General features: G+C 40.6%; 1 protein-coding gene across 12 annotated transcripts in view; it reads right to left on the bottom strand.

Moving 5' to 3' along the window:
- CLCN3 (chloride voltage-gated channel 3) overlaps window positions 1–15412 on the bottom strand; it is a 128730-nt gene that overhangs the window by 46376 nt on the left and 66942 nt on the right. Inside the window, exon 1 of one of the 12 annotated variants that reach the window (XM_038398579.2) lies at window positions 8518–8853. The exons of 10 other annotated variants lie outside the window; for them this stretch is intronic. In XM_038398579.2, coding sequence (XP_038254507.1) covers window positions 8518–8596 — 79 coding nt within the window. In that variant the 5' untranslated portion in view covers window positions 8597–8853. Of the gene's footprint in view, window positions 1–8517; window positions 8854–15412 lie in introns of those variants that run through there. One more of the 12 variants, XM_038398575.2, reaches the window with a different exon arrangement.

The following is a 15412-nucleotide window of genomic DNA, read 5'->3' as shown; positions in this document are numbered from 1 at the left end:
TTCAGTGTTTGATATTTAGGTGAGGGAAAACACTCACTTATTCTGTCATTTTGATGGACTAGAAAATAATTGTTTGTTTTATTTTTCAAACATGGGGGGAAATGTTTATCTGAAGGGTAAATACATGATTAGGAAGGAAAACTTAATACTATTCATTAGTTCTCACACTGTGCTCAGCACCTCACACATACACATATGAGAAGCCATATAGGGGTCACCACCCTGAAAAGTTCATGGTCTAAATAGACAACATGCAGACTATGGATTGGGGGAAACAAAGAAAGATGTAAATAGTATGGTAAAGATTTCACAGATTCATATATTCCAAGGCCAGAAAGGAACAATGTGATCATCTATTCTTCCCGCCAATATAACACCATCCGTAGAACTTCCCCAGAATAATTCCTACAGCGTATTTTTTAGAAACGCATCCAATAAAATTTAAAAATTGTCAGCGATGGGGAACCCACAATGACCAAATTTCAAAGCGTCACATGCAAGATACATATAGCCTACTACACAGTACATATTTATTAATTGTCTTGAAGGGCCAAAAGGCAGGATCTAACAGAGGAGATCTACAAGTGAGCTTATGGCAGTCATGACATTTAGCTACATGTCCAGGCCAGATATACCTTCTGAGTCTGGGGATACCCATTATAAACTGCCATATATAAAACATTACCAATCACATAGGGCAAAGCATCCAGATAAACTGTAAGTAGATACTAAAAGAATTCTGCCTAATGGATTCTGTCAATTGACAAAGTCAAATTCGATGAACTCATAGCATAAGAGCCTCACCCCCATTTTGTATCCTGGCAAAGGAGGGGGCATGTTGGGGCTGAGGACAAGGCCATAGCACACACAATTCTTGGGTCCTGAGGGCAGCCCAAGAAACCTGGCTATTCAAAATCTAAGCCAGACAAGTCCCCCAAGATCTGTAAATTACACTGGAGACCTCTTCAGTCACAGCTTCTCCCTACTCATCCTGGCTCTGAATTTGTCATCTCATCCATGTTCAGCCTAAACAACTCTTTTTATGACTCTTCTTCCATTATAGATAAAATCACCCAGGGACAAATTCTGGCTTTGGATGGGTGTGTGCACACATCTCCTACACACACGAACATGGAAAGTCACAGTAACTAGCTGCCAGACCACCCACCCCACACCAGACATTAGATGTGCCTATAATCAAGAGCCCCATGCAAGGGTAGAGACTAGCACACACAAGTAGATATTATTCTGTTCTGAGGTTTTGTACATATGCATGAAGAATGTGACTCAAGTTCTTCTTAGATAATTATATCCTCTATCTGATATCTACAGGCAATAGAGCAGAGGTTCTCAAACTGGGGGTTGGGACCCCTCAGGGGATCACAAGGTTATTACATGGGGGGTTGCAAGCTGTCAGTTTCCACCCCAAAACCCCGCTTTGTCTCCAGCATTTTTAATGGTGTTAAATAGATACAAAAAGTGTTTTTAATTTAGAAGGGGCGTTGCACTCAGAGGCTTGCTATGTGAAAGAGATCACCAGTACAAAAGTTTGAGAACCACTGCAATAGGGGGAATTTGTTGGTTTTGCTCCCTTAATGTTAATGCTGATCATGCAATTAAAGCCATATAAAATATACTTGGGTACCATGGTGATGGGTGCCTCAAATATACCACAGTAATTAATAATGCTATCAGTTACTCTGCTGTCTCACATTGGAAAAACGCTTCCCTAGATTTATAAAAACACTGACATCATAGCTCAAATTTGAAACCTTATAGTAAGACGGACACTTTTATCATACGCAGTATTCAAGTAAGTACCATAGGTAGTAAATCAGTCATACAAGTCAAATGCTAGATCTCTTAAATAGTTTTGTTTAAGAACTTCGAAACACATTTTAAATAAGCTGCTGCACATGTGTTGGGTGCAGCCTGATCCAATGCTTACTTAAGTCAATCTGAGTTTTTCACTGATTTCAGTGATCAGGCCCATTATGTAATGCACATAATGCATTGTCTTTGTTTTTTAAAATTGGGAATCTGAGTAAATGGTAAAGATGCACACTCCCCTTCAGGACGACCAGGAAACATCAAACTTGGTGAGCACATCTGTGACAAGCTGGCAGGCAAAAGAACTCCTGATACTTTGGAAATATCGAAAGAGTCTGACTATCAAAAATGGTGCAAAATTGAGCTAAAGAGAAAAAAGTGATGTAAATTACCAATAAAAATCTTCATGTTGGACAGACTCAGTATCATCTTATAATTCAGTACTGTAGTACTTCATGTAAAACTCCTTCCATTATTAATTGCACATGACATCTAAGGGGAAAATTAACAGTAGTCTAGTACTTAAAAGCATAGTTTTCCTAAGAAATAAAACAAACACACTGTAGTCTGAATTTTTTAAAAAACATATTACAGATGAAAGTAACACCTAAGTTTATTAAAATTGAAAGATTAGATAAAAAAGATTTTTACTTATGCACTTGACAATACTTACATAGTCAGTTAGCCATGATCCATCGAACACACATGCACTTCACACACAGGAGCAGTCCCATTTCAGCATCTAAAACCCATTTTCCTGACTGTGCAGTATTTTTAAACACTTTTTTTGGCATTGGCTGGATTTCAAATTGACAATGTCTCTTTAATTTTAGATTAGCACAACAGGGAGCATAAGAAGAATTGAGGATGAGTCGAGTATAGTGTAAGAAGAGTACAGCCTAAAGCCAAATTAAAGGAAGTTCAGACCATATATTCACTTTAACATTTATATTTACTGTACTATAAAGCACATTTGTTCTGAACGAAGAAGGTTGTGGACCACAATCAGCAATTGAAAGATACATCAAATAAAAAAACCCATGCATTTATTATATGATGATTTATGTCACATGTTATATTTGGACTGAAACAGTTAAAGCTGATAGGAAAATTATTGGGTCTGATTATACTAATAATAATATAATATTTGATATCTCATTTCATCAGGTAATGTCATAAAGACCTTTGTTGAACTAAGTAAGCCTCACAAGATCTCACTGAATTAAATCATCACTTCATAATTGCTGAAGTGCAGTCACTTTTGGGGTGAGCCAATGAAGCCGTTTAAGGTTTAACAGCACCCAGCAACACTACAAAGCAATTGTGCAATGTGGATATAAATTTCATCTCCATGTGCACATGTAGGCAATCTTTCTGTCTTGTCACTAAATCATTTTTTATCTTGTGTTAGTTATGAAAAAGTCCTTCCCCACAACACACATCATTTAAGAAACTTGCTCTCCATATCAATAAATAGTTTTTATTAATTTAAGAGTTTATACCATTAAAAACCATGCAGGGCAAGTTTCCTGGTACTTTCCCCAGAGATACTGTTAATATAAAAATGTAAGAGTTTAGTGTATGTTTCCATTTTTACTGTTAGCATTTCATGCCTCATTTTTATTTATCTCAAGATGACAAAAACCATGAAATATATCTTCTGTACTGAATCTCAGTAGAGAGAGGAAGCATATTATTGTCAACTGTGTGTGGCATAAACTTTACATTTGAGGCAAGAATTTTCAACTGACTGTTTTTAGATAGCATAAATTAACCACATGAATATTTGCAAGAAGTATGATCTATTATTCAATGGTAAACTGATCTTTCAATCTCAAGTTTCAGAGTAGCAGCTGTGTTAGTTTGTATCCACAAAAAAAACCAGGAGTACTTGTGGCACCTTAGAGACTAACAAATTTATTAGAGCATAAGCTTTTGTGGACTACAGCCCACTTCATTGGATGCAATGAATGGAACATATAGTAAGAAGATTATACACACACACACACACACACACACACACACACACACAGTGGAATTTGCCATACAAACTGTATGAGCTATTATCAGCAGGAGGAAAAAAAAAACTTTTGTACAATCAAGATGGCCCATTTAGGCAGTTGACAAGAAGGTGTGAGGATACTTAACATGTGGAAGTAGATTCAATATGTGTAATGACCCAGTCACTTCCAGTCTCTACTCAAACCCAAGTTAATGGCATCTCGTTTGCATATTAATTCAAGCTCAGCAGTTTCTCCTTGGAGTCTGTTTTTGAAGCTTTTCTGTTGCAGAATTGCCACCCTTAAATCTTTTACTGAGTGGCCAGAGAGGCTGAAGTGTTCACCTACCAGTTTTTGAATGTTATGACTCCTGATGTCAGATTTGTGTCCATTTATTCTTTTGCGTAGAGACTGTCCGGTTTGGCCAATGTACATGGCAGAAGGGCATTCCTGGCACATGATGGCATATATCACATTGGTAGATGTGCAGTGAACGAGCCCCTGATGGTGTGGCTAATGTGATTAGATCCTATGATGGTGTCACTTGAATAAATATGTGGACAGAGTTGGCATCAGGCTTTGTTGCAAAGATAGGTTCTCGAGTTAGTGTTTTTGTTGTGTAATTGATGAGAGTATTTTCTTCAGGTTGGGGGGCTGTCTGTAAGCAAGGACTGGTCTGTCTCCCAAGATCCGAGAGAGCGAGGGATCATTTTTCAGGATAGGTTGTAGATCTTTGATGATGCGTTGGAGAGGTTTTAGTTGGGGGCTGAAGGTGACAGCTAGTGGCATTCTGTTATTTTCTTTGTTGGGCCTGGCCTGTGGTAGGTGACTTCTGGGTACCCTTCTGGCTCTGTCAATCTGTTTCTTCACTTCAGCAGGTGGGTATTGTAGTTTTAAGAACGCTTGATAGAGATCCTGTAGATGTTTGTCTCTGTCTGATAGATTGGAGCAAATGTGGTTGTATCTTAGAGCTTGGCTGTAGACAGTCGATAATGTGGTGTGTTCTGGATGGAAGCTGGAGGCATGTAGGTAAATATAGCGGACAGCAGGTTTCCAGTATAGGGTGGTGTTTATGTGACCATCACTTATTACCACAGTAGTGTCCAGGAAATGGACCGCTTGTGTGGATTGGTCTAGGCTGAGGTTGATGGTGGGATGGAAACTGTTGAAATCATGGTGGAATTTCTCAAGGGCTTCTTTTCCATGGGTCCAGATGATGAAGATGTTATCAATGTATCAAAAGTAGAGTAGGAACGTTAGGGGACGAGAGCTAAGGAACCATTGTTCTAAGTCAGCCATAAAAATGTTGGCATACTGTGGGGCCACACGGGAACCCATAGCAGTGCTGCTGACTTGAAGGTACATATTGTCCCCAAATGTGAAATAGTTGTGGTTGAGGACAAAGTCACAAAGGTTAGCCACCGGGTTTGCCGTGACGTTATTGGGGATACTGTTCCTAATAGCTTGTAGTCCATCTTTGTGTGCAATGTTGGTGTAGAGGGCTTCTACATCTATAGTGGCCAGGATGGTGTTTTCTGGAAGATCACTGATGGATTGTAGTTTCCTCAGGAAGTCAGTGGTCTCTCAAAGATAGCTGGGGTGCTGGTAGCGTAGGGCCTGAGGAGAGAGTCCATATAGCCAGACAATCCTGCTGTCAGGGTGCCAATGCCTGAGAGATGGGGCATCCAGGATTTCCAGGTTTATGGATCTTGGGTAGCAAATAGACAGACCAGTCCTCGCTTACAGACAGCTCCTCAACCTGAAGCAAATACTCTCCAGCAACCATACACCACACAACAAAAACACTAACCCAGAAACCTACCCTTGCAGCAAAGCCTGATGCCAACTCTGTCCACATATTTATTCAAGTGACACCATCATAGGACCTCATCACATTAGTCACACCATCAAGGGCTCGTTCACCTGCACATCTACCAATGTGATATATGCCAGCAATGCCCCTCTGCCATGTACATTGGCCAAACCAGACAATCTCTACGCAAAAGAATAAATGGACACCAATGTGACATCAGGAATCATAACATTTAAAAACTGGTAGGAGAACATTTCAACCTCTCTGGCCACTCAGTAAAAGATTTAAGGGTGGCAATTCTGCAACAGAAAAGCTTCAAAAACAGACTCCAAGAAGAAACTGCTGAGCTTGAATTAATATGCAAACGAGATACCATTAACTTGGGTTTGAATAGAGACTAGGAGTGGCTGGGTCATTACACATATTTAATCTACTTCCACATGTTACGTATCCTCACACCTTCTTGTCAACTGTCTAAATAGGCCATCTTGATTATCAGTACAAAAGTTTTTTTTCCTCCTGCTGATAATAGCTCATCTTAACTAATTAGCCTCTTACAGTTTGTATGGCAAATTCCACCTTCTCTGGATGTGTATGTATATATCTTCTTACTATATGTTCCATTCAATGCATCTGATGAAGTGGGCTGTAGCCCAAGAAAGCTTATGCTCTAATAAATTTTTTAGTCTCTAAGGTGTCACAAGTACTCCTGGTTTTTTCTTTCCCAATCTCAAGTTATTCCAAACTGAAGTATCATGAATATTGATCAAAAGTTATAAAATGGCTTGAATCACACTTGGAGCTTTCTGGTTGGCTGCAAGTGATGTCATCATTTTATCAATACTCAGTACAGCCCGGAATGGTTTTCTTTAGAGGGTGAGTAAATTGTGTTTTGTAAGAGCAATAATGACATGCCAGACAGAGCATTTTACAGGATTAGTGCCCTCAGTGGGTGTTGCAAGTTCCTCTGCCTTTGGCTTTATGCCCTATATCATCACCCTAAATGTGTAAAATTGCCTAGAAAACTACAGCCTATTGTTAAAATGCTTAATTAAAATGCACAAAGATAAAACATGACAAATTATACGGAGTGCCTTGAAGCTTTCATCTTTATTTCTTCTTTACAGAATTTTTGCAAAACTACATTCTGTGATGTCAGGCAACCAAAAAAGCCAAACAATCTGCAGCAGAACAACAAAATATTGTCAGCAAATCTTCACAATTGATTTCTATAAAACAGCCTGCAAAATTATCCAGCACAAAGGCAATCTGGTCAGAGAACATTCGTGTTCAAAAATCAATAGTTAAGACAAGCACATTTTAATTTCTTCAGACACACACTGTACAAGAGGAAAGGCAACTAGTTCTAATGTAGCTTATTGCACATTATCTAAGGAATCATAAAAGCTGCTCATAACAAGCACTGAAATCCAAGCTGCAAATGCTGAATAAGCAAATGCACGGTCTAATTACTTCTTTGTAGAAATAAAAGCTTGAGTGGAAAGATTAAAGAATAACTTAGAAATTTCCATACCATCCAGAACAACAATTCATTTTATGTAAATCAAGCTATTATTCTCAAGCTATCTGTTCTCAATTTCCATCACAAAACACAGTTTTCTAAAGCAACAAATACTGATAACATTTCAATTTTATGTTAACCAACTTTAAGAAGAAACTAAATTGAGAAAGGCCTACAGTACTTAATTATCAGAGATCCCTTTTTGAGCAGAAAAGTTCAACCTCAACCTGACAGACCTGAGAGAACCAATCAAAGAAGACTTTTTTCTTGACTTTGAAGGTATGATTTCATTCTATTTCCACTGTAATAGAATCTACTTAGCTCATCAATACTACATCAAATCTTTCCACATATTTTGCTTTAACACCTACAGTGTATTGTAAGAAATATAAGGCTGTGCCCATGCAAATAAAAAGAGATTTTTTTATCAGCTGGGAATGACATTACATTAATTTTAAAATCCAGTATCATGTGAGCAGGAGAATCATAGAAATATAGGACTAGAAGGGACCTCAATAGACTTAGTCTAGTCCCCTGCACTGAGGCAGGACTAAAATTATCTAGACCATCCCTGACAAGGTGTATTTCTAACCTAGTCTTAAAAACTTCCAATGACAGAGATTCTACAACCCCCATAGGTAATTTGTTCCAGTGTTTAACTATTCTTATAGTTAGGAATTTTTTCTTAGTGTCTAACCTAAATCTCCCTTCTACAATTTAAGCCCTTACTTCTTATCCTGTCCTCAGTGGATAAGAGGAACAATTCACCACCATCCTCTATAAAAACCTTTTACTTACTTGAAGTGCAAATATTAAAAGTATCAACTGCACAACCATGTACCTCTTAAAAAACCCCACTAATGTTGTTTTAATTAATATATTGTATTTTTATACTGTTTCTTTTAACTCTCAAACATGCCAGGAAGGAGTTAACTCTGAAAGCATGTACAGAAACTTCCAAGCCCAAGGTAATCGGTAGTCCCTTTAAGTTATCTAAAAGGATGAAATTGCTTTCTTTATAAATTTCTACCAGTTTGGTCATAGTAAGCTACAAAAAATTTGATACGTTTATTTTCTTGGTGAAACGGAGAAGAAGTTTAAAAAGGCTATCGCACACTGAAAATGGAGTCACTAACTAATGTGATGTGAAGCAGGACTAATCCGCCCACAGAGAAAACCATCAAGGACAGTACAAGGATCAGAAAGGGCTGGATTCTTTTCCTACAAAAACAAGCTAAACAAAGTGATGCAGCGATTAAAAGCTCTGCTTCAAATCTGAAAACAATCTATCACACAGACATGCAAACACACGAAGATTCAAGAAATTGAATCATAACATAAATTCATTATACCTCTTTTATGCAATTCTCTTAGTGGAATGTTGTCTCCTCCCCCATCGTATGGCAAATAAGGATCAGAAGATACATCCATGACCGTAACAAACAAAAAGAGTGGTAGTTCAGAACAACCGAACCATTTCTTACATAACAGCAGCAGGCTGGGAAGCTGCCATATTTGATCAGGATTTGGATTGTGTGCTAGCTTGTTGCAGCAACTGGGTGCTTCCACAGTCGATGATGTCACCAAAGGGAAATTATTGCAGCCTGGTTGCTAGTGGCTACAATCTAGCAGTGCTTAAAGGCGGAAGAGCAGACGTAATCAACGCAGCCTGCTGTGCCTGAAGGTGAGTAAGCTTGAAGTAAAACAGAATGAACTGGTTTTAAGAATATAAAATGCACCAGGCCACATAAGTTAACACTGAAGATACACTGCAACGCTACAGAAAAGGCAGCCATTTTGCCCTGGTGCTTGCTTTATACAGTAAAATCCAAACAATAGCCCCTAATTGCTTACGATAAAGAAATGCTTACAGTTCATTTAAGTTATAAGAAAGATAAACACAGTGACAGAGAAATCCAACTTCACTCCTAGTTCATCAAATGTGTCTTTTGAATCTAGGATTTAAATATAAACACCGATATGAACTGTAATAATGGCACAAATGTCTGAATAGCAGCTCAAAGGCACTTCCAAATTTTAAGACTCAAAAAATGTGAGCTTTTCTCACAAAGACAAGTTTACATTTTGAAGTATAAAACACAGGACAAAACAGATACTGTCCTGCAGTTTTTGTACTTGTTTCATCCACATTTCTACTGACATCCCAGCGAAGGTGTTTAAATAATCAGACATTTAAAAATTATTATTTAAGAGGAAATACAAACCATGGATCTGGAGTCCAGATCTTCAAGGGTTTTTAGCCGCCTAACTCTCTTTGATTTCAGTGGGAGTTAGGCGCCTAAAAACCCTTGAAGATCTAGGCCTAAATCAATAAATTGTAGTAGAAAACAGAAACTGAGGTCCTGCCCTCCACTATTTTATTATTTATTATTGTTATTATTTTGTGGCACCCAAATTTAATTCTTTGGGCAAGTTGTTTCAGGAAGAACAGTGTAGCTTGGTAGAAAATGGAGAAACAGTTCTGTCCCAAGATCCAATGGATCATCTTTTCAGTCTTAATCCATATTTGCTCCTTAGAGCTTGTTTACACCAGTGTAACTTGTTGCACCAGTGTAACTTAAATTGTTAAATTCGTGCAAAACATGATGTAGACACCATTATTATGGTTTTATTTAAACAGGTAATGACGTAAGTTAAACTTAAGCTAAAGTCAGTGTCTGCATGGTCTAAATGACAAAGTTTTCTCAGAATAGCTACAGAGGTCTGAGGTATGAAAAACCTATACCCCTACCCAACACAACTATGCCAGTAAAACCCTGGACAGCTTTTCCTAAGTGGCTGCTCACAGATTGGTTGCCAAACAGAGTCATTTTTTTGAATAGCCTTAGAAACCCATATGCTCATTTTTCTTCTCAATTATGAGTGATTTTTGCATTCCCATTGTTCATAATTGCTGTGTACATTCCCTTCCCTGCACTCCAACATGATGAAAGTGTTTTTTAAAGAGTGAGATACAATGCATGCCAACCTGACATAACTATGGACAGGTATATTACTTTTTTTTTCCTTTTGCCATAAGAGTATATGTGCACAGGATGAAGTGCACCACATGTTGTGATAGGCATGTGTAGGACCTATGGATCATGAAAGTTGTTTTGTGGGAAGTATTTATCATCATAATAGTGGACATAAGTCTGTAGATTTTGCATCTGTTATTGCAGGTTCTGGTGCCACTTTGATTTGGTGGGTGCTGATCTGTGGGTAGCTTGCTTCTGATGATGAGCTTGGTGAAGTGTGTGTGTATGTGTGTGGGGGTGGGTGGGTAGGGGTGTTTAAAGGTCAGAAGAGTGGGTGCAGGAAAGATTTCTTTTAGGATGTGATCCTCATCAATTTTCAATTGTAATTGTTTTAATGATACCCAAGGGTATCATTTAGTCATGGGTATTTTTAGTAAAAATCATGGACACGTCACAGGCAATAAACAAAAATTCATGGCCCCTGACCTGTCCGTGACATAATATAAATACCCCTGACTAAATCTTGGGGGGGGGGAAGGGAGGTCCACTGCTGGGGGGAGACAGGGGGAGAGTGTCCGGGGGGTGCTGCTAGGAGGGGTGCCAGGGGCAGCCCAAGCAGCGACTGTTCCGGCCAGCCGCCCCGGGACTGCTGCGGGGACCACCCGAGCAGCAGCTGGTGTGGCAATCCCCGGGGCCTCTCCAGCAGCAATTGGTGTGGCTGTCCCACCTGAGCAGCTGGCCCTGGAGTCAGCCACACTGGCTACTTCAGAAGTCACAGAGCCCTAATGATGCTCCATATGGGTTCCAGTGTGGTTGGTAGGTGACAACCAGGGGTGTGTCCTCAGAAAAGGGTTTTTCCCAGATTGAAGCAGGTTCTCTCAGGGTCTCATAGAATATCAGGGTTGGAAGGGACCTCAGGAGGTCATCTAGTCCAACCCCCTGTATTCAGATGGCCCATTTCAAGAAGGGTGTTTACATTATTTCTAAGGTATCTATGCAATTTTGGGGTAAATTCAGAATTAGGAATCTGTATTGTTAATTACCTAGCTATTTCAGAAATTCTGAAGTCAGCATGTAATATTAAGAACTGCATGTGTTATAGTTAACAAGAGAAGAATCGATTTTTAGAATTTCCCTCATTTCATAGGATATACTAAGGCCTTCTTTTTAAGATAGTAATTTGTGTATCTATACATCCTGTACTTCGAAGAAAAATGGCTTAAAAACAACTCACAAGTGGCTAGCAGGCTCAAAGGGTAACTTGTTTCCAAAGAAATGTCATCATTATTACATATTGAGACCTCAGTCCTGGAAACCTGAATAACTTTACAAATCTGAGTAGTCCCATTGTGCTCAAGGGGACCGCTCAATTCTATAATGTTTCTCAGAGTATGTCTACAGTATATTGGCACAACAACTGCAGCAATGCTGCTGAAGTGTAGACACTTGCTACAGTGATGGAAAGAGTGCCCCTTCCCCTCTCTAGAGGCGGTTACCTAGGTTGGTGGAAGAATTCTTCCATAGATCTAGCGGCATCTACAGTCGGGGTTAGGTTGACCTAACTACATCTCACAGGACCTGAAATTTTTCACAGTCCCAAGAAATGTAGGTAGGTTAACATAGGTGTTGACCAGGTTTCAGGTGAATAAAACTGCAGGACTGGACCCTTAAATTCCATGTTTTGGAACTCTCACTACATATACCATTTAATCTTATGCATAGGTTACATTTGAAGAATTATTTCTAAAGGCTCAACAGTCATTTTCCTCCCTGTTGTTCTTCAAAAATGAAAAGTTTCTCCTCCTTGTTCTAGATAGAATTCCACAAAGAACAAACAGTCTTTCAAAATGACTGCCAGCTCAATTGTTCTCATTGGGACTGAAGTCACATCTGTCCTCATCTGATGGTCGTTTCAGGAATGAGAATGGACATGAGTATATTCACTTCTGGACATATTGGGGCAGCCACCATCCTGTGAACAGCTTCATTTCATTGTCATTGACAACAATGAAAGACGGTGACCATTTTGAAAGAATTCAAACCTTATGAGTTTCTCTGAAGATTTAATATACTAGTATGACCAAAAGCACCCCTGTATTCACACCCTATACACTACTGTAATAATCTTTGTATAAAATATATCTTCTGAGGTACCATTTGAAAACTAATAACCCATTGGTCAATAATATGATGAAATGTGTGTAGCAACATTAGATGAAAAGTTATAAACCATAAGCTGAAATTGGATTTGTCTGAAAAACACATTTCAAACCTGGGTAAACTAGTTTCTCAAAGACAAAGGACAAGGTGACACCTCTAGCTAGCTGTCATTAAAGTTGAAAGGCAATCACCTATCCAGTGGCCATTCTTTGGCAAGGAAGTGGGGCAGGAACAAACAGATCTGCATTTTAGCAAACAGGATGGAAGCCCTTTCACCACCATACTCTTTGTCTCCGTCCCCACAACAGGAATGAATTTTATATAGGGGCAAACCTCAGGAAAATGCATTTTCAAAGGATGACTGAACTATAAAAATGAGGGGCAAACACTCCAATTTCTCTCTCCCTAGCCATCTGTCTCTTTTTCACCCATGAAGATAAAAGAAACTGCCTTTGGGAGCAGATCCTGGCCTGAGAATTTGGTCAGCCATGTTACTGGGAACACACAGTGAGAGATTTCACCTTGATCCAAGTCTAGTTTGTTAAGTTTTAGTACTAGGAAGCATTTTATCTTTATTTCTCTTGTAACCATTTCTGATTTTAATGCCTTATACTTGTACTGACTTAAGATCTCTCTCTCTCTCTTTGTAGTTAAATAAACTTTTTTTATTCTTTAATTAAAGCTAATCCAGTGTTGTCTTTAAACTGAACTGAGCAGGTAACTCCATTTAAAACAGCAAACTGTTGTACACTGACCCCTTACAGGGGCAACAGACCTCCAATAGCTGGACCGTTAAGGAGGGGGCTGGGCAGTGCAGAACACATTTTGGGGGGGAAATCCAGAACTGGGAGTGAGGTAGAGTCATTCTGCAGGTGGTAACCAAGGCAGATGGAAGCCAGAGTATGAATGGAGTATGCTGACAGACTGCTATGGCTACACACAGACATTTGGGGTGTGACCTGCATGCTGGCAGGCTGATTGCAACTGACCCAAGTTGGAAGCTTCAACAGCAAAGCACAGTGAGGTACCCAAGGTTGCAGTGCAGGGGTGACAGCCACTCACTGGTCTGGATTGCATCATAGAATGTTATAAACAGCCTATTTCAGCTATGAAAAATTATAACAAGAAATTACTTAATTCTATATATTTCTTTTCAGAACTGACCTGTTTCACCAGAACTACTCAACAGTAAGGGCAGGAAGGAGAGGAAAACTAGACTGTGTGTAAGGGAACGTAGAAGGTGCAGGAGTGAGGAGAAAGCTGGATATGAAAGGGGATATGGAAGACAGGAGGAAGTGGAATTTGTGATATATATGTAGGAGAATGTATAAAGGTGCAAGAGGCAGGATGAACTTGGAAAACAGGAAGTAGGGGGAAACGAGAGGGTAGTACAAGGATGTCGCAATTACCCCACAACTAGATGTAAAAAAAACCAAGAAATCCAGAGTTAAAGTTAAATTTAAACATATTAAGTTATGGGAACGCACAGTTAAAGAATCCAAAGAATCTATCTCCATTGTGTAATGATGCCACAGGGGTTTGGGGAAATTTAATGTGTCTTTAAAAATCAGTTTACTCTAATTTAGGAACATAAATACTAAAATGCCTTAAATCAAAATCACATATTTTTTGCCTGGTGTCACTACAGGATAGAGTTAAGGTGCTTTGCTGTCCTAACTATGCATTTATATACCTTAAAAACACTTAGATTTCTTTTAAGTTTAACTATAATTCTAAATTCCCAAATTTACAGTGCTTGGTTTTGGAATAATGACATCTCTAATATTTTTTTATATGTACTGTCAATCTTAACACTTTTTTTTTCTGGGTATAGTATAGCAGAAGCTGGTAGTGACTAACTCTTCCCATGCTAAAAAGATTCTTGCCACCTTTTCTCTGAGATGCTCTCACACCTCCACAGGTTGCAGCAAGCCTCTGGTATTTGGCAGGGGGACAGCTCTCAAGTACAGAAGTGCAATTTCTTTGCCCAATGAAACTTCATTTAGATTTTGCTGAAGATATAAGTGACTAAAAATCATAATTCCCTTCCCTTGTTTGCATGCCTTAGGAATGTTTTGGCTCATGCCTAAACAACAGATTAACACAGGGGTGGGCAAACTATGGCCTGCAGGCCAGATCCGGCCCCTCAGGGCTTTGGATCAAGCCCGTGGGATTGCCCCCCGTGGTGCCGCAGGCCCCACACCGCTCTCAGAAGAGGCTGACACCACGTCCTGGGGCCCTGGGGAGCAGGGAGGGGTAGAGGGCTCCGTGCATTGGCCTTGCCTCCAGACACCGCCTTGCGCAGCTGCCATTGTCTGGGAAGGGGGCACCACGGCCAATGGGAGCTTTGGGGAGGTACCTGTGCCATTCCCTGTGCACCTCCACATCCCTGTGCGGAGCCCTGTGCGCCCCACCTCCCCAGGGGCCACGCAGGGATGTGGTTCTGGCCTCTTCCCAGAGCAGCACGGCATGGGGCCAGGGTGGGCAGGCAGGCAGGGAGCCTGCCCTGGCCCAGGTGCATGCCGCTGCCACTCTGCAGCTGCTTTAGGTAAGGGGTGCTGGGCCAGAGCCCGAACCCCTCCGGCACCCCACCCCGCAACTCCCTGCCTAAGCCTCCTCCCACAGTCCGCACCCCTCTTGCACCCCTGCCCTGAACCCCCTCCTGCACCCCAACCCCCTTCCCTGAGCCCCCCATACACCCCACACCCCTCCTCTGCCCCAATCCCTTGCCCTGAGCCCATTCCTGCACACTGCACCCCCTCCCACACCCCGCACTACCTCCCGCACCCCAATCCCCTCTCCCGGCCCTGCACACAATTTTCCCACCCAGATGTGGCTCTTGGCCCAAAAAGTTTGCTCACCCCTGGCTTAACATTAACATTTCTAGGCTGACCACCCACTGGAACCAAAGCAGCAAGCAACAGCACCCCCTTCCCTCCCCCGCCCCACCCTTCTGGGAACATCTGGGAGATGCTGGAGCAGTCTCCCCAACCCACAATGCCCAGTTCCCCACCTCTTCTTTCCCACCCCATGTTTCAGTATCAGTCCCCATCCCATCCAGATTCAATGTACTCCCCCCCTTTCATGCTTCCAGCTCTTGGCTCCTCAG

This window comes from Dermochelys coriacea, chromosome 4 (genome assembly GCF_009764565.3).
Source record: "Dermochelys coriacea isolate rDerCor1 chromosome 4, rDerCor1.pri.v4, whole genome shotgun sequence".
In the NCBI taxonomy this organism is placed as follows: Eukaryota; Metazoa; Chordata; order Testudines; family Dermochelyidae; genus Dermochelys; species Dermochelys coriacea.
This window is presented reverse-complemented; position numbering and strand designations above follow the sequence as displayed.